Raw genomic sequence first — 19,807 nt, 5'->3', positions numbered from 1 at the left:
TGGAGTCGATTTCTTGGTGTTATTTGAATATTTCGAGTTTGTCCAAACTATCATCAAACTATTAACTTTTCATGAATTGAGAGTACTGATGTACTTAATTTCAATTATGGCTATGTTTTGGACCATATTTAGTACAATTTCTTTTTTATCTCGAAAACAGATAGAGATAGGTATAGGACATTATTAACAAAAAAGTATTAAAATACCAGAGCGATTCCAAAAATGTATTAATATACGGGGTGTTCCATTAAAAAAAAATAATTGCTAGGACTTTTTGATGGAAGTGCAACGCCGCAATGCTGAAAATATTTTAGATCGATAGAACAGGTAAGGAAATGTGAGAGGTGAAATTTTCAGAAAAATCATGCTTTGCATTTTCCAGAAACGTCTAAGCTACCATCGACCGTGAGTCACGCTGTATATCAGAGGTTCTCAAACTTATTTTGTCTACCGCCCACTTCGAGAATTAATTATTTTCTAGCCCCCCCAATTTTTTTTACTTTACTACATCTTAAGAATCACAATCGTAGTCATTATTTTAATAATTAAATTATCTGTGTCATGTCAAAATAAGACTTTCTGATGAGGGTAATGTAAAACACCATTTTGTAATATTAGGAAAACTTTTAATCATGTTATTAAAACAAACATTTCAATTTGAATTTCAAAACTAATCTAATGTGACGGATGAATTTGATGATTTTTAACAAGTTTGTTAATATCGGGCTCGAATTTACTCAAAAACAGCCGTAAGAAACCGCGTTCAGTACCTAATCTGGAACCGATTTCTCTTTTTAGTTAGGTGATCCTGCTGTGTTGATATTTGAAACAGGATCCAACACCCAGTCCGGTATTTCCAATTTTAAAATGTCCTGGAGTTGTTCTGCAAAATCACTGTGGAGGTTCTCCAAATGTTGGCAGTAAACAAGCAAGTCGTCGTTGTTGAAGGATACTGCTGACAAATTAGGGAAATTTCGAAACTTACGTCTGCCGATATTATTCTTGTATAAGAGCAATTTGGCTACAAAAGCAGCAATGACATTTTTTGTTTTAATCAAATTCAAGTCGTCACCTTGAAGTTGGAGATTGACATTATTAAATAATTTATACAGGTCTGTCAAGTACGCAATATCATTTTTTGAAGTGATGAGGTTGTCGTGCAATTCTTTGCCTTTGTTTTCCAAGAACTCTATTACATAGTCAAATAAATTGTAAAATCGAGTCAGACAGTTACCTCTTAATAACCAACGCACTTCAGTGTGAAATAGCAATAGGTTGAAATCTTCATCATTAGCAACACAAAGCTGATTAAATAATCAGTCATTTAAAGATCTGTTTCGGAGTTTTATTGACTGCTTTGATGATATATTGCAGTGATTGAGAGTGGCGCTTACTCAAATTTTTCGCAACCAAATGTTGCCTATGAATGGCGCAATGTACAGCAAGCATATCTGGAATTTTATTTTTTAAGTACGCTATGAAGTCTTTGTGATATCCTGTCATAGCCGGAGCGCCATCCTTAGCAGGTGATATAACATTCTTCAGTGGAATTTCTTTCTCATCACAAAATTTTTCCAGTGCAATATATATGGTTTCTCCTATTGTATCCGTCTCTAAATTTCTGGTAAATAGTAGTTCTTGATATATTTTCTCATTTTTAATATACCTCACGTATGACAACAACAATGCTTCATTACTTGGCAAAGTGGACTCATCTAACTGAATTGAGAATTTAGAAACCTTCAGATGATTGCACAATGACTCTTCAGTGTTTTCAGCCATCTCATCAGTTTGTCTTTGCACAGAACTATTGCTAAATGGAATTTTTCGGATAATATCTGCCGCTGGTTTATAGAGCACAGTAGTTATTATTTCTTTTATTGCCGGTAAAATTAAATCCTCTCCAATAGTGTGAGGTTTTCCTGTTTGAGCAATTAGCAAAAAGATATTGTAGGAAGCTCAGAGTCAGTCGTGGTCTTGCTTAGAAACCCCTGAAAAAAGTTTTGACCAGTTGGCTGAGCTGAGTGTTTCTTTTCCATTTTTCGAAAATGAGTCACACTTTTGTCTTTTTTATCTGAATGCATTTTATTCAAATGATCTTGTAGCCTTGAGTGTTTCATCGCTTCATTCGAAAATGTTTTTTGACAAAGAAGGCACATAGGCAAAGATGGATTTGTGAGATTTTCAATAAATCCATATTTTATATATTCCGCACTATACTGCCGTTTCTTCTTTTTTGCCTCCGACATCATTTTGTCTTCAAAAATACCGAAGTAAAGAATCGAGTATTAAAAACTTGCTAATGACACCACTCACAGTAAATCACCACCGCACGTACTAGCTAGTCGCTAACTAAAATCACTTGTTTTCGTAATATCGTCGAATGACATTACTGGCTGGATGGCGCGCACGCTTTTATATGACTCAGCGCACGGGCCTAGTACTTTTGAGAATAGAGACTAGAAACTTCTCGCTTCGCATTGAAGCTTACCGCCATCTATTGTACAGTTTCACAACTATCGGGCAGGAAATAGTTACTATCTGGTCCTCTAGATGGCGTTACACGAGGAAACGCTCGTTAAGCGTAAAGGAGCGGTAAAGTTTGTGTTAAAAGCAAAAAAACATTTTTAAATTAGCCATCGCCCCCCTAAACCGCTTCAATGCCCTCCAATCTTCTCTGTGCCCTTTACTGCCCCCCTATAGGCCTCTAGCACCCACAAGGGGGCGTTATCGCCCACTCTGAGAAAGACTACTATACATGATAGCATTGTATTGTGATGCACAGACACGTGTCGCGGTTTTGTAAACTTTCAAGTGGAAATCTCAATTGTTTTTTTATATGTTATAATGGATTTTCATCAAGTATCGTTCAGTTCCACCATATTACTTGAATGAGGTTCATTTTTTGATTAAATTTGGCCATGTTGTGATGTTATAATTTTTTTTAGGGCCCGGTCAATACTCATCTGAGTATGGCACATGCTTACTGTTACGAAATGATGAAGAAGAAGAATGCGCCTATCGTTCTTTACTTATCCAAGTTTCTGCTGCATTTGGATATTCCGATGGGAAACAGTTCTTCTGTCAAGGAATTGATTTCTGAAGTTGAAATTATATTGACAGAGGTGAGTTTTATTATTTTTATTTATTTATTCAAAGGAAAAGCCAATCTACAAAAACGTATTCAACAAAGTGTGAAGAACTACAAAGTATTTTTGAATGCTCATTTAGTAAAGTGTGAAATACGAGATATTAATAAATCCTTTTGTCTAGTGAGTACATTACTAAAAGATGAAACAATTCTGGTACTTACAAGGAAAAATATGTAACAAATCTGGTACTTACAAAGAAAATGGTAAGGTAAAGAAAAGCTTCGAAAACGCCATAATCTTTTCAATTGGTTTGATAAATTTATGACATGTCTTATTTCATGTAAATCATCGAAAAGACTAATAAAGTTATTATTATTATTAAATAGAAGAAAACAACATACAAATAATCTAATTGTTAATATTATCTTACCATTTATTGTTCTATCTAGCATTTTGGATGGATTCCAATAACTGTTTTTTAAAAATACTTAATGATGGACTAGATTTTACTATGTTTGGTAATTTATTGTATACATCAAATCCTTTGAAAAATAAAGAATTCACTTCTCCTATTTTTTCTGCATACATGCAAATTAGTATGGTTTTTTGTGGCATATTTGTGCACTACCAAATTTATATATAAATGTACAGAGTGACTCACGGTCGATGGTAGGAAGATGGTAGACGTTTTTGGAAAACGCAAAGCATGATTTTTCTGAAAATTTCACCTTTCACATTTCCTTACCTGTTCTATCGATCTAAAATATTTTCAGCATTGAGGCGTTGCCACTTCTATCAAAAAGTCCTAGCAATTATATTTTTTTTTAAATGGAACACCCCGTATATTAATACATTTTTGGAATCACTCTGGTATTTTAATACTTTTTTGTTAATAATGTCCTATGCCTATCTCTATCTGTTTTCGAGATAAAAATAAATTGTGCTAAATATGGTCTAAAACATAGCCTTAATTGAAATTAAGTACATCAGTACTCTCAATTCATGAAAAGTTGATATTTCGATGATAGTTTGGACAAACTCGAAATATTCAAATAACACCAAAAAATCGACTCCATATCATACAGGGCGTGCTAAAATTACTATTATTTCCATTGTGCATAAAAGTAGTCAAAGGTTCATTTTTTTAAATGAAACCCCCAGTATATTACTCGGTAAATTGAAAGATGAGGAAAAATGCTTCAAGATGATATATCATGTCCCTATACCTAAATCGTCAAGTTTTCTCAATAAAGTCGCTTCTTCTAGAAACATTATTTTTTTTTTAGAATTTGGATTTAGGTAGCAGTGGAATTATCAAGCTTATAGCAGTTCGGTTACTTTTATAAGTAATTTACAAAGAGTTATCGATGGTGTTTCGAATCATCTTCCAAAATAAATGCAAATATCGATTACTCAAACGAAGTTCTTATGAAATTATTTATTATACACATGAACAAAGTGATCAAATCATTGTCAGAACGTGTAAAAAATTCAACCAAATGTATCCTGAATTAACACCAATAATTTCCTCAACTATGGCTCAAAGTTTGCAGGGAACAACTGTACCAAAAATCAGTCATTTCTAGGTAAAAAGTAAGATTTTGTGGGCTAAAACATGTGAAAGTACAGACAATAACAGAATAGGATGATTCAAAATAACAAAATTGTAAACAAAATATCACATTTTCACAATAAATGCTGAAAATATTGTCCATTACATTCTAAACACTTTAAAATGTTTTTTTGTACGCGACTTGTGGTTGCTTTTTCAATTTCCTGGGGATCCAGATCTTCAATACTCCGCAGTATTCGCCGTCGCAATTCTTCTTTGGTAGGCACTGGAGTACTGTATACCCTTTCTTTTAAAACACCCCATAAAAAAGTCAAGTGGCGTGAGATCGGGTGATCTCGGTGACCAATACCACGGCCCTAAACGCCTAAACCAACGATCGTCGAAGAGTTCGTCAAGTTTCCTGGAAACTTCCTAGGTGGAATAAACTGGCGCTCCGTCCAGTTGAAACCACGAATTCCTATATTCCTCTAAAGGCAAATTTTCAAGAAAATCGGTTACAGTCGTCCTTAATATTTGGAGATATCTCTCTGCATTCAGTGTGTCTTCATAAATAAAAAAGGCTAATTTTATTGTTCTTCAGAATACAGAAAACATTCAGGTCAAATTTTTCTTGAAAACCTATTTCTTTTGTAACATGAGGATTATGATCAGCCCAAAAATGTTTATTCCTTCTATTGAAAATACCATCCCTCGTAAATTTTGATTCGTCGCTCCAAATTATTTTTGACAAAAATTCCCGATCTTCCTGTGTATGAATCAAAAGGGATTCACAAAAATGCATTCTACGTTCGAAGTCTTCTGCTTTTATAGCTTGAACTTTGGTAAATTTATACGGATGCATTCCGTGATTTTTCAAAATTCGTTGTACTGTAGCATGTGATACACCTAAATCTTTTTCTGCACTGCGAATGGAAGCTTCTGGATATGCATAAAAATATGCCAAAACGTTAACAGTATTGTCCTCATTTGAAGTAACAGGTTTTGGTAATGTTGATGGCGCTTTTAACATGGAGCCATAATTAAGGAAATTATTTTGTAATCTTACAAACTTCCTCTCGTTCATTGGTGTTAATTCAGGATACATTTGGTTGAATTTTCTACAAGTTCTGGCAATGATTTGATCACACTGGCCGTGTATAATAATTAATTTCATAAGAACTTTGTTTCAATAATCGATATTTGCATTCATTTTGGAAGATGATTCGAAACACCGTCGATAACTCTTTGTAAATTACTTCTAAAAGTAACCGAACTGCTATAAGCTTGATCATTCCACTGCTACCTAAATCCAAATTCTAAAAAAAAAATAATGTTTCTAGAAGAAGCGACTTTATTGAGAAAACTTGACGATTTAGGTATAGGGACATGATATATCATCTTGAAGCATTTTTCACCATCTTTTAATTTACCGAGTAATATACAGGGGGTTTCATTTGAAAAAATGAACTTTCGACTACTTTTATGCACAATGGAAATAATAGTAATTTTAGCACGCCCTGTATGATATGGAGTCGATTTCTTAGTGTTATTTGAATATTTCGAGTTTGTCCAAACTATCATCAACTTTTCATGAATTGAGAGTACTGATGTACTTGATTTCAATTAAGGCTATGTTTTGGACCATATTTAGCACAATTTATTTTTCATCTCGAAAACAGATAGAGATAGGTATAGGACATTATAAACAAAAAAGTATTAAAATACCAGAGCGATTCCAAAAATGTATTAATATACGGGGTGTTCCATAAAAAAAATAATAATTGCTAGGACTTTTTGATAGAAGCGACAACGCCGCAATGCTGAAAATATTTTAGATCGATAGAACAGGTGAAATGTGAGTGGTGGAATTCTCAGAAAAATCATGCTTTTCGTTTCCCAGAAACGTCTACTAACCTACCATCGACCGTGAGTCACGCTGTATATATATATATATATATATATATATATATATATATATATATATATATATATATATATATATATATATATATATATATATATATATATATATATATATATATATATATATATATATATAAATAAATGTAATAGGTAATACAACTATAAAGAAACTTGTAACCACCGCAAAGTTTGTAACATGATAACGATTTCAGTGAATCTATTCACTTTTAGATCAATGTGCATACCGCGATTTTCAAGTTTTTGTAATTGAGATGTTTGATTTAGATTGAACAGGAAAATAATAGAAGCACAGTAATCAAAATGTCGTTGGATAATCACATTATTTACAGTAATTTCAGACTGAGTGGATAAATTACTAGAAATTCTTGCAAAAAAATATAGTTTTTTAAATATTTTTTTACATATATAATTGAAATGATTGTCAAAAAGTAATAAATTATCTAACTGGAATTCAAGATATTTAATATGTCACACAATTTCAGTGTTTTCATTATCGATATGTAGATTCATTTCATTTAAGTCGAGGTTGTTACAATCATCCCTTTAGTTTTTATTTTTTTTAGTTTTAATTTATTCGCCATGAGGTATTCATTAACATTCATTTTATCAATAGCTTTATCTGAGCTTGTATCATAGCATGCTAAAAGTGTATTATCTGAAAATAAAATGTGAAAAATTAACATTCAAAAACAAGTTCATGTCATTCAAGTATAAGATAAAAAGCAGAGGTCCTAAAACGCTACCCTGCGGCACACCTATGTGTTTATCCAATTGGTTGGTAGAACATGCATTGTACTAGGTGACTATGTCTCACACTGGTGTATGGAAAACAAAACATAATTCCTTGGGTCTATAGAAATGTTTCCAAAACCTTGAATTTTGGAGATATCAACTCTCATATTGTTTGTTATTTTTTCTAAGTGATCTGTAAGTAATTATAAACAATATTTTCAGAAAAACTTGTTGGAGAAAGCACCCAAAAAAAATATGCAGAAATTCTTGGATAAATTGAAATCCAGATTGGAAGAACAAAGCGGAATAACAACGCTAGAAACTATACACGAAGCAACAAATGCTGAAGCTTCTAATACTGATGTCAGCAATAACTCGAGTAGAAATGACATCAACGTTGACAATAGAGACAGCGGTAGAATCCCCACGAACAAAACCGACTCTTCTAAAGAAAACCAAGAAGAAGCAGTCAACGATTGTTCTGGAAACAAAGATGTAGTTTCAAATAAGGATAGTTCAGTTGGTGAGGAGGACGAAAATAGAAGTTCTCCTGTCAACTCAGGCAAAAGAGTTGAAAACAAAAAGCGAACAAGGCCGAAGAAGGCACGTCAAAGAAAGGATCGAAGTAAAGCTACGAATGATCTCCTCGAAACTGAAAGCGATGCGCTAACCACTGATTCCGAAGCCGGACTGAGGTGTATGAAGCCTTTGAGCAAAAAACTCAAAGTTTGCGTGACTCGGGCTAATCTGAATGCTTTGCAAATTGATAAGAATACCAAATCAGACGATAGTTCGACCAAACAAAATACCGACAAGGATAAATCGCCGAGCACTGACAACACTGACAAATCGACTTCGGAAGAGAGTTTGCAGACTGAAGAGAATCTCAGGTTGACGAATTCTGACTCTGCTGAATCGAACAGAACTGAAAATTCTGCCTCTAATAACAGGCAAAAGAGAGAAAAGTGCCTTCCGGATATTGTGGGGAGATCAAAGAGGAGAATTAAAGCCAAAACCATCGGTAAAAACAATGGAGGGCCCGGTAGCCAGAGTAGCGAGAATGAAAGTTCAAGTGATCTCGAGAAGGAAGCGAGGAGGTTGAGTAAAAGGCTCAAGTTGCAGAGTTTGGATTTGAATAAGGTCGGGAGAGTGGACGGGAGGAGAAATAATGTTTTAGCGAGGTTCCAGAAACAAAAAAGGGCTGAAAATTCGATAGGTACGTTGTTGGGTTTAAGTAAGGGTTTTTTTATCCCCGAGAATTTTTCAGATCGAAGACTTCCCGATATCCAGAACGATTCGAAGAAGATACGGAGGACGAGGAGTCAGAATAGCGACACTAGAGTTTCTGAAGATCTTGATTCGGATCAGGACACTATTTTACATACTATTATACACGACATATCACAGGTACGATGTATTCAGTTTTATTGAAATAATGTTGTGATTGTTCTTCATGGGCAGTTCAACCAAATTGATCTTGGTTTGTTTCAAGTACTTTCTTTTTCCCTTCCTGTTTGTGGGAGATTTTCAATATCTTGCTAAATGATTTTTTCAATTTTGAAATTTTGATTGTGTGGTACCACCAAGATCAATATTGGACCTGTTTTGTTTAATAATAATATAATAGAATAATAGTTTATTGAAAATAGGAAACCTAATTTACATACAAAAATTACATGTAGAAATATTAAGAAAAAAATTTACATTGACTTTCTGACAAGACCAATATTAAAAATACAAATAAAAATAAGTATGCAGGTAGTTACATATAAATTTATCTAAAGACAAAACAATATAAAATTGGTATCAAATTCATTTCACAATTTGTAATAATAATAATAACAGTTTATTGTAAATAGGAAAACATAATTATATGTAGTAATATTAGAAAAAATATTATTAACTTTCTGACAAGACCAATATTAAAAAATACAAATAAAAATAAGTATGCCGGTAGTTACATATAAATTTATCTAAAGACAAAACAATATAAAATATAAAATTGGTATCAAATTCAGTTCACAATTTGTAATAATAATAATAACAGTTTATTGTAAATAGGAAAACATAATTTACATACAAAATTATATGTAGTAATATTAGAAAAATATTATTAATTTTCTGACAAGACCAATATTACAAAAATACAAATAAAAATAAGTATGCAGGTAGTTACATATAAATTTATCTAAAGACAAAACAATATAAAATTGGTATCAAATTCATTTCACAATTTGTAATAATAATAATAACAATTTATTGTAAATAGGAAAACATAATTTACATACAAAATTACATGTAGTAATATTAAAAAAATCATTATTAACTTTCTGACAAGACCAATATTAAAAAATACAAATAAAAATAAGTATGCAGGTAGTTACATATAAATTTATCTAAAGACAAAACAATATAAAATTGGTATCAAATTCATTTCACAATTTGTATGAATCTGATAAGGCGTTTTTTGAATTCCTTAACAGTCTGAGCATTTTTAATATCATTCGGTTTCTGTTATAGACTGATCGAGTTAGGGGTATATTATACTTATCAAGCCTAATCGATCCCAAAATCTCTTTATATTTGCAGAAAAAGGAATAATTCGAAAAGCAAGAATTTAAATTGGCCGCGTATCTGTTGACCAATAAAATTGATCGCGTCTAGAGCGGAGTTGCCAAGTGTATTGGTTTTTAATATCCAATCACAGATCTGATGATCTAATTAGACAGACGCCATTTTTGTTGTTATTGTTGTCAACTCGGTGTTAATACAACTGTTACAATTATCTAATTAAAGAACGTTTTTTGAAACAGGTGGGTTTCGCCGGATGCATATTTTGCTGCATATTCCGTGTCATTAGTTTACATTCCGAAAAATATTTTTTCAGGTTATTCTTGGATTGATATGTTCTGGAGTAATTCTAAATTTCACTGTACATATTTTTGCTTCTTTTTTCAGTCACGATTCTGCTCCTTGGCCGAGATAAAATAAAAATTAAATCAACACTCTCCATCCTTCGATAAAAGACAAAGTCTGAAATGAATGTCATATAAATAAAAGGGACTTACTAGATATACCACCTACCGTTTGAATTTTTCATTCCTCATTTCGGTACCAAAGTATTGCAAATTTTTCAAGTAAAATTCATCGATCATTTCAAAATCGATTCTTGGTAATTTGTCGGGAGTCAGCTTTAACAATACTAAACTCAACATTCATTTCAAAATTATTTTGACAAAAATACGAAGTTTGTGGAAACCATTGACATTAGAAAGAGCACATTGTCGCATACACTACAGAGAGGGGACTGGCTGACTGGATGACAATATGGCTAATATACCAGTAACATTGAATTCCTTATTTTTGGGGGGTGGAATGAATGCATAATTGATTTATTTTATTAGGGTTCATGAGCATTCGAAAACCATTTGAAAAGACAGCTCGTTTAATTCTATTTAGAATCATATTTAGATATAACTTATACTTAATCATTTCTTTTGACGCTGAAAGTATATTCAATCATCTATTTTTTGTTAATTTTATTGTTTGTTGCTCCGTTTGTACTTGGTTGTTATTGTTTTGAATCATTGTTTTTATTCTACGATATACATGCATATTTCTTGGGACAATAATATTATTATTTCGGATGAGTAAAGTTGAAGTTTGCCGTCGATCTCATATATAACGCCATCGTAATGGAAATGTAAGGACCTAACCTTTTTGGTTCGTGGGCTAAACACAAATGACTTCGTGGTTCAGCCTAGCAGGTGGAAACGGTGCTGTCTGGTATTGGATTAACAATATTTCATTTTTGGACTCGGTTTCATCTAATGATAACAAATATACTTCTGACTTTAATGGAATAAAATCGCGACATTTTTTTAACACTGTCAAATATTTTGATGATTTTTTTTTTCAGATCCAAGAGATGGAAAACATTTCGTCATTCAGTTCACCAAATGGTAGCTTCGGTTCTCAAAGAAGTTTGAGGTCTAACAGCTCATCTATTTTGCCTCTTTCCAAGAAAAATGGCAGTAAAGTAATTGACTCGGAAAAGACATCAAAGTGAGTATTCTTTTATTATGTAAAGGTGTTACACTTTTAGTGATTCATTCGACTTGAACTATCCTTTTATTTCTCCAAAGAAGCTATTTGTTATTAGGGGTTTCAACAGAAAAAAAAAACAATACTTAACGTATAATATAAAAAAAAAATTATAGTCACAAAAAAATTTTCTCAATTTGTTTTAAAATTCCTCTAGGAATTTTGTGTTTTCAATTCTTCCTGGTAACTGTTTATAAATAAATAGTTTTCAGCGAGATGAATTATTTGTAAAAATAATAGAAAGTAAATTTATATTTTTTTGTGAAATGTTAACTAAATCAGACTACTTTATCTGTCAACGGAACAGTTTTTAGTAAATCACTGAGCACGATAATTATGCTTCGTTTGTTTTCAGGAATGATTCTCTGCGACGTTCTGCTAGGAAAGTAAAATGAAATTGACTTTCAGAAAGTTTTTATATTTATCGATTTTATTATTGTACATCATTTTAATAAATTTAGTTTTGCTTCTTTGACAAAGAGGTTATTTGTATAGTGTAATTCAATTGGGTTGGCATTAAATGTCTTCAATCCAAGAAAAAAAAATACAGTTCAAATCAATCATTAGTTTATAAGAGACAAATTACATATCCATTAATTGTTATTCGTCATGTTTCAGTGAGTTGCAAAGAAAATAGAGAGTTATTGGAATAAAGTAAAAGGTTTAGCAAAACTACTATTTGATGTTTTTTTTATGTTTGATATGGTTTAATATAAGTATTGAAGATTGGGCAATAATATGTATTTGACGTTTCTTCTTGTTTCAAATCAATAATATAACAAGAGTTTTCCACTGAAATTAAAAATTGACCTAACAATAACTCTCTTACAGTAAAACATTTCTTCCTTCAATTCACCATGTGAATATTTTTATATGAATATATTTTTGTATATATTATCAAAAATTGAATAAAGCAAGGAAGAAATTTATTAAGCTTGTTTCAATGTAGGAAATAAGTTCGAACCAATAAAATGTTTTTAATATTTGCACAGACACCATTCATCACAAAATTCTGGAGAATGTAAGGTGGATTCAAACATTAATTTATAGAAAACTGTTTTTCATAAGGGAAATATATATAGTACAACTCCATAATAGTAGGCACTGAATTCTCAGAAGGTTGTGATACTATATATTTTATCAATGCCACTACAAGAGACATATTAGAGCCAAAACGTCAGTTATTTCTGAGAATTTAGTGCCTAATATTTTGGAATTATAGTCTAGTTTGCTGGAAAAAGTATACTTAGGGTACTTCGAAATATGATAATATTTATAGAATTTAGACAATAAATTTTATGTAGTGAAACGCGTTTTGAATAAAATTTATTATCCAAATTTTATAATTACTATCATGGACAGTGTTATTAATTTTTATCAACTAATGCGTCAGAGTATTCATAATACTAAGACAGAGTCGAAATATGAAGAATATTTTCCTAGACATATTGCCATCTATTTCATATTAGTCAAAACTTTTTTACAGAATACAGAGTTCTGTGAACAGTATATCTAAAGTATGAATAGTTGAGCTACTTTAGGAGAGATGGCAGCACAGCAAACGTTAGTTCACTGAAAAACAAACATAGGTTAACTGCTTTGTCCAAAAATTATTTGGAGTGTTATAATTTAGCCAATCCAGAATTATGATGTGAAATTGATTTGCTCAGCAAGATGAGGAAACAAAGTTCAATAATCCTTTCTACAATACAGAGTTCTCTATAGAACGAATGTGGCTCCATCTAGAGGAAATATTTTAAGTCTGCCGTCAAGACACCTGTAATCTTACAATTTTGTGAGTTTGACTATTGAATAAGAGATGGAAGTTCAGTCTATTGTGAAATCAGTGAAACAGATTTATAATTTGTTCTCTGGACAATCATATTAATTCGCTGTAGGTAACTAAAAGACTGTTTGGACAAATACAGTATATTTACCAACACAAAAGACTTACAATACAAAAAGAAAAAACAAAAAACATACACTTTAAACTTATCAACAATAAAAAACATTTACTATATACTATTTCTCAATCGACCCTGTTCCAGTGAGATATGAGTCGGCGGCGCACCCTCTTGACTAAAACGCATACTGACAACTGGCCATTTTCCACAAACAAATCAAAAAAATCAACGGATATTGCACTGAAACATGACCAGATTTCCAGCATTAAATATATCTATATATCATAAACACTAACTAAAGGCCGGGCAAATATTTCACCGAAGCCGGGTATCGATTCTTTCATCTATTCTAAGGTATCTAGACTTTACCTTAACCTACCTTAGCTAACCCTAACTTACGTCTACTCTATTACAAGCTACCTTAACTAAATGCTTCTTCGCATACTTTTTACAAATCGGAAACGGATCCAATTGTGACTTATTGATAGGTAGTCGTCGAACGAGTTTACGATAATTTACTGTCTAAAAATAGTTCCGCGCCACCCGCGGTGGCACGCATATGAAAATAAAACCGATTCTGATCAGTTAACAGTGTAAAACTTCACAAAGTAATGTTGTCAATACAATATTTGGCTTCAGCTATGTCGCGCGACTTTGTTCCATGTAAAAACCTTCCCTTTCAGCGACTTTCTCCGGGACTTTGTGGTGGAGAACTTTATACAGGTGGTGGGGACACACTTTTAGTTTACCCCGATTATAATTTCACCCGTAAAAAAAGTTGCTGGCTACTTGACGTTTCGCGGACCCAAATCTGATTCGGTCCTCAGAACTGTAAATCGGAAACATTTTGCAGTTCTCTTATCGAAAGATTATATATTTTCTAATTTTTTCAGCAGATGTCAAATAAAATTGGAAGTATGAACTATATCAAAGCTGTTGATTGACTATTTGAACATTTAATGTAGTATAAGGTGTTCTTTGAAATCAGTTTGATGCCATTCGGTCATTTTCTACGTCTTGCTTAGAGACATAGAATGACAGAACACAAGATTCGTTGATATGTACGCAAGAGAATGCCCAGAAAGTCTAAAAATTAACGTTAACATAAAGAACTGAAAGTTGACCTGCTCTTAACGTATTAAATTATTCAATTCATGCAGCATGAAATGAAAAGTGCGAATAAATGTTTTAACATTTCAATGATACTGGTAATTATGTTTCCATCCCAGCAAAACAATTTTTCTTGGAGAAAAATATTTTCAATTCACGCAGCACTTTATTGTAGTGAACTAGAAGTTTTCCTTTCTACACCTGCATAAAGTTCCAAGCTAAATTTTCATTTTTTCAGATTGTGGAAGGTGAAAATTCCCAGAAAAGTTCAATGAAAGTTTGATTCCACCACAAAAAAGTAACTTTCCGCATATCATTCCTCAATAACTTCCGTAATCCAACACCTCCCCAACGAAGGCCCTTTATAAGGAACAAAATCGGGCAAAATCGAGTTACTTCACGTTCTCTGTAAGAGCATAGGAATCTCCAGAACTATTTTACACACAAAACACCGGATCGAGGGTCGAAGACACGCTGCAATAGCAGTAGTTATAGTGTGCCCCTTTCAATCTACCCTGACCTCCACGTTTCGAATAACGGAAAAACAAAATTATCCTTATAAACTGCCTACAACACATAAACAACTATAAGTTCAAAATTTGGTTTTCGGTTTTTTAAGAATACACCGATTTAAAAAAATATATTCAAAATATTTTTCAGCATATCCCTGTGGACAATCTGAAAAGGCACGATATCTCAACGTGTAGTACATTCCGTGAATACCCAAGTGTACCCGGCTGCTTCACATTTTCGCTCGATAAATCTCTCTAAACACTGCAACAACTCGAAACAATGGAACAAAGTTGATCACCTCACGCATTCCATAAAGATCATATAATTTGCCAAAATATCATTTGTAGCAGAAACGAATCGACAACAAAATCATAATTACAGAGCATAAATATTAAAAAAATAATAATTAAGAGTTGTGTTAGAGCAGAAATTACAAAAATCCAGTTCCATACAATTTGGATCATCACCTAAAACTATTTTGAAGAATTTGTAAGGCTCTATAGGCAATGAACAGTGGTACCTTTTTCAAAAAATGTTTGAACTTTCATAAGAATCTTAAATTGAATGACAAAGTTTGGCAATAAATTCCTTACCTACTAAAGCAAAAATATGAACCAGCAGGGTAAATTGGGCAGTAGCTAACATTTTTGTCGAAGGCTATGTCAGACCCTTTTGAATGAGAAAAAAGATATATTTCCAGTAAATAAACTGGGAGAAAACCTCAGTCCCAGCCCTTACAACTATACATATAATCGAAGAAAAAAAAATACAAAATCACAGCTTCATTTCACCTAGTTCATCTACTGGATTATTCAATAAATAATATAGTCAGTCCATTTTAAAAGAATCCCGATCAATATATTTCAAGTTCAGACATAAATAAATCTTAAAAAAAAACAAAATTGCACTATACACAAGTGATATTTAACATAACTGTACAAAATCAAGGGAGACGTTTTAAAATGAAAATGATACCTTTGCAAATAAATAGAAAAAATTATAACAAATATTACTTAGACATTGGAATGTCACATAAATATATATATTTTCTGGGCGAGTGAGAATGACAACTTGTGCGGCGGAACCTTTTTTGAATATTTCAAGACAAAAAGTTTCTGTCATATTTTATTAGCTTTACATTCAAAAACGCTCAAAAAAAGTGAATTCAATATTTTCCAGTTTGATGATATCACAAAAATCATAACAAAAACGTTCGAAAAAGGTAGCATATTAAAAAACTTGATGTGTTTCCAGAACTCAAGAAATAAATAAAAAAATTAAACCATCACTGGAATGATTCTGATGCCACTTCAGAGATAAAAACTTTTATATGTGAAAAATCTTACGACTTGAAGAATTATCCAAAATTAAATTGTCAAGAAGTTGTTTTAGAAAAAAACATGGAAAAGTAAAACAAAAACCTACACTGAAATAAGGAAATAAAAACAATGAAACAGGCTTCATTGTTTTAGATTTTCCAGAATCCACTGTTGCAATTGATTAAAAAAAACACTACTGAAATGATTGAGAAGTTTTTGAAATATCAAATGTTAACCTCTGTGCGAACTAACGATAACATGTTATTCCCAGTATGGATTACTTGGTAAAAATTGTGAACATACGAGTCCTTGACTTGAACTGAAAATATTTTACAATCTTCAAAGTGAGAAGAACTGAATCTGAAATAAAAAAGCAGCGATTTCATATGTGGGGCTCGGTTAACAACTGGCTACCAACAGATCATCCATAGTTTATGTTTAAAGGGATTAATATACTTAAAACCAAATGTTATGAATATTGTAAGTTTATTGGAAAATCAAGAAGAAATAACTGAAAACCATTGCTGAAATGGTTAGAAGTTGAAGTGAATAAAAACTTTATATGAATTACAAACAGAAATATAATTTTTGGCACTTCTTTAACATCACCATTGTAGAGTTTTTTCGCACAGCGCAGCATATTTCCGAAATGTTAAATCAACAAAAATGATCAAAATATAATAGTTTATTGAAACTGATACCTGCTCAAGACATTTTTCATAAGCAGCTTTGAAATTATTTTGTTAAAACATAGATTTTGCAATTATGGAACATCTGGTCCTTCTAGCCGGATAACAGTTACGATTTTCCACTTTTCGCACAACGCTACAACAGAAACCGTTCGACTTGAAACAGTTTTCAACATCGAGCCGCAATTTTTGCCACCCTCATTTGAACTCGCCCTTAGAAGTCTAAAATCGAATCGAAGAAAAAAATATCGAAATGAACGTTTCACCTCGCTAGGGAAATCAAACAAATCGTAAATATTGTAAAGCTTTCATGTTGTATAAAGGTCCCACATGTCAGTTAAAAAAATTGTGACAAAAATCGAATAGTCAATACTTTTTGTATCGACCGAAGAATATCAAGAGTTCCTAGAAAAAAAAATTGAGGTGTGAACGTCGAAACAAATTGTCACGAAACTCGTAAATAAATAATAGTTAGTCAAGACGAATTTTCATAGTGGAAGTAAAATTTCTCAGATGTTCATTAGGAAGAATTCATTTGATTATGAGCAGTTTTAATCGCGTATCTTACGTAGTGTTTTAAACAACTACCTATAGTCCTATGTAGATCTTCATCAAAAAATAAAATACTAATTTATCTATTCTATGCCTCTACGGCTTGGGAAGATCATTACACCATTTTACTGCTGTTTGTAGAAAAGTCGTTTTTCAACGTTTTTTTTTTTACATTCCGTAAACCTACGAGTCCTACCCTAAGCTTTTCCTAATAATGTTGGTAAATTTATCTATGTAAGAAAGTTTTTCAAATATCTATATACAAACGTGCGCACGATGGAGGAAAAACAGTCCAACCAACTGCCTCGCATCACCCCAACAAATACCAGTCGTTTCTTACACAGATATCGAGTTGTTCCAGAAGACATATTTTCAATACAATTCAGTTGTCGGGCTTGGAACATACTGTATCAAAAATATCTACTTTACACATAGGTCAGTCCTTTTTTCATAATGTAACAATAAGTTATGAAAGAGAAAAATCCCCATAAAAAAAAAACAAGTCAGAGCGGCTACAAAAACCAACTCGTACAACCGCCTTCGTTTTCCGGACTTGCCCAAAAATTGCTGGAGCGTTCCCAAAATTCATAAATAGCTATCTATAATCTACAAACACTTTAATCTATAAATTAAAAAATAACCTCTCGTGGGGCAACTTTCGATCGGGGCATTCCACGTTCTTTCTGTCCATTAACCCAGCCGAGGGATTACTTTTGTGGCGGCTGATACGTTTGGTATGGATCTTCGGGGCTGGCTGCGTTTGATGTGTGCTCCGAATCGACGGGAACAGCGTGCAGGATTGACGGATGAAAGTATTGGTAAGGGGGCGAAATGTAAGACCCTGTGCCAATTTGCATTCCGCCCATCTGAGCGGTTATCTGGAAAAACATACGAGTTAACAAGTTGGTAAAATAAGCTAATAGAATTATTTTAGCTGAATATCCCTCAACATTACTATTATACTCTTATTTCCTGTATACTACTCAAAACAAAATTTTGTGATTTCATTATGATACACCACAGCTGGTTTGGACCGGTTTATAATACTTTACCAGATATCGATACAAGGTAAAAAATCACCTGCAGTGCCTTTGAATTTTTAATCAAAAAATACTTGTTGAAACTAATAACTGTGTTTGTTAAATTATATACAACTAGTATATAACGGACTATCAGTTAATATAAAAAAGACATTTTTCATGTTATTCCAGCCAAAGAACATTCATTATGATTATAGTCCATTAATAAGGATGAATCATAAGTCTATAGAACAAGTTGGTCATATTAAATTTCTTGGAATTTATGTGGATCATAAGCTTACATGGGAAATTCATATAAACAATTTAGTATCCAAATTGAGCAGTATTTGCTTTGGATATTCTTAAACTGACATACTATGGACTTGCTAATTCCTTATTAAGCTATGGCCTGATATTCTGGGGTAATTCTGCTCACGTACATAAAGTATTCATTATACAGAAAAAAATTATAAGATGTATGGTCAAAGCTCATTATCAGGCGAGCTGTAGACCAATATTTAAAAGACTGTCTATTCTGACCTTGCCTTGTATGTATATATATTTAATAACCAGCAACATCAAAAAAGAAAAACATAGTCATGTGAGAGGAAATACTCTACATGAGTATACCACTCGCAATGCAAGTGAAATACGTCCACCGTTTTCCCGTCTAGGCCTAGCACAAAACTCTTTCACATATTTGGGTATCAAGTGTTATAACCAATGCGTAAAATTAATTGGTGAAATAAAAAATTTTGGAGTTTTCAAAGCAACATTCCATGACTTTTTAATTAATCATGCGTTTTATTCTGTAGATGAGTTTTTAAATTTTCCTATCGATAATTCTGATATGTAAATCTATTAACCATGCATTTATGTTATGTGTTTGTTCATGTTATATGTAATTGACTAGTCTGATAAGTTTTAATACTGTACTGCACCACTGTGTAAAGCTTCATGGATGAATAAAAATTATCTATCTACTATGTTGCTGTATCGCTGCTGTTCCAATGTTTTGACAGAATCAGAATCAACGAACTTAGACGTGCGCAGCGTTATAGAACAGTGCTTTCAGAAAATTGTTCTAGAGCGCCATCTAGTGGCGAGTTACAGAAACATCGATAGCCTAAAAACCTTCTCTATGAAAACTTACTTATACGTGCCAAGTTTCATCACGATCGATTGAGCGATGAAGAAGTTCATCACTTACCAACCAACCAACTAACAAACAAACATCCATTTTTTATAGTAGATTGATACTATTGTAATATCTCAAT

At 32.4% G+C, this 19,807-nt stretch overlaps 2 protein-coding genes across 8 annotated transcripts in view; one reads left to right on the top strand and one right to left on the bottom strand.

Moving 5' to 3' along the window:
• Positions 1-11,903, top strand: part of LOC111505064 (condensin complex subunit 3) — a 31,037-nt gene extending 19,134 nt beyond the window's left edge. The window contains exons 12-16 of the mRNA XM_074174520.1: positions 2,949-3,125; positions 7,543-8,536; positions 8,588-8,727; positions 11,240-11,385; positions 11,780-11,903. Of these exons, the coding sequence (XP_074030621.1) occupies positions 2,949-3,125; positions 7,543-8,536; positions 8,588-8,727; positions 11,240-11,385; positions 11,780-11,819 (1,497 nt within the window). The 3' untranslated portion in view covers positions 11,820-11,903. The remainder of the gene's footprint in view (positions 1-2,948; positions 3,126-7,542; positions 8,537-8,587; positions 8,728-11,239; positions 11,386-11,779) is intronic.
• A 1,434-nt stretch (positions 11,904-13,337) lies between these two features.
• Positions 13,338-19,807, bottom strand: part of shep (RNA binding motif single stranded interacting protein alan shepard) — a 151,906-nt gene continuing 145,436 nt past the window's right edge. For all 7 annotated transcript variants that reach the window (XM_074174525.1, XM_074174522.1, XM_074174521.1 and 4 more), the window contains one exon: positions 13,338-18,389. In XM_074174525.1, coding sequence (XP_074030626.1) covers positions 18,219-18,389 — 171 coding nt within the window. In that variant the 3' untranslated portion in view covers positions 13,338-18,218. The remainder of the gene's footprint in view (positions 18,390-19,807) is intronic.

Source organism: Leptinotarsa decemlineata, unplaced genomic scaffold (assembly GCF_025532065.1).
Source record: "Leptinotarsa decemlineata unplaced genomic scaffold, Ldec_3_MD MMD2_tig00000591_RagTag_RagTag, whole genome shotgun sequence".
NCBI lineage: Eukaryota > Metazoa > Arthropoda > Insecta > Coleoptera > Chrysomelidae > Leptinotarsa > Leptinotarsa decemlineata.
Note: the sequence above shows the minus strand (reverse complement) of the source record. Positions and strands in the feature narration are given on the sequence as shown.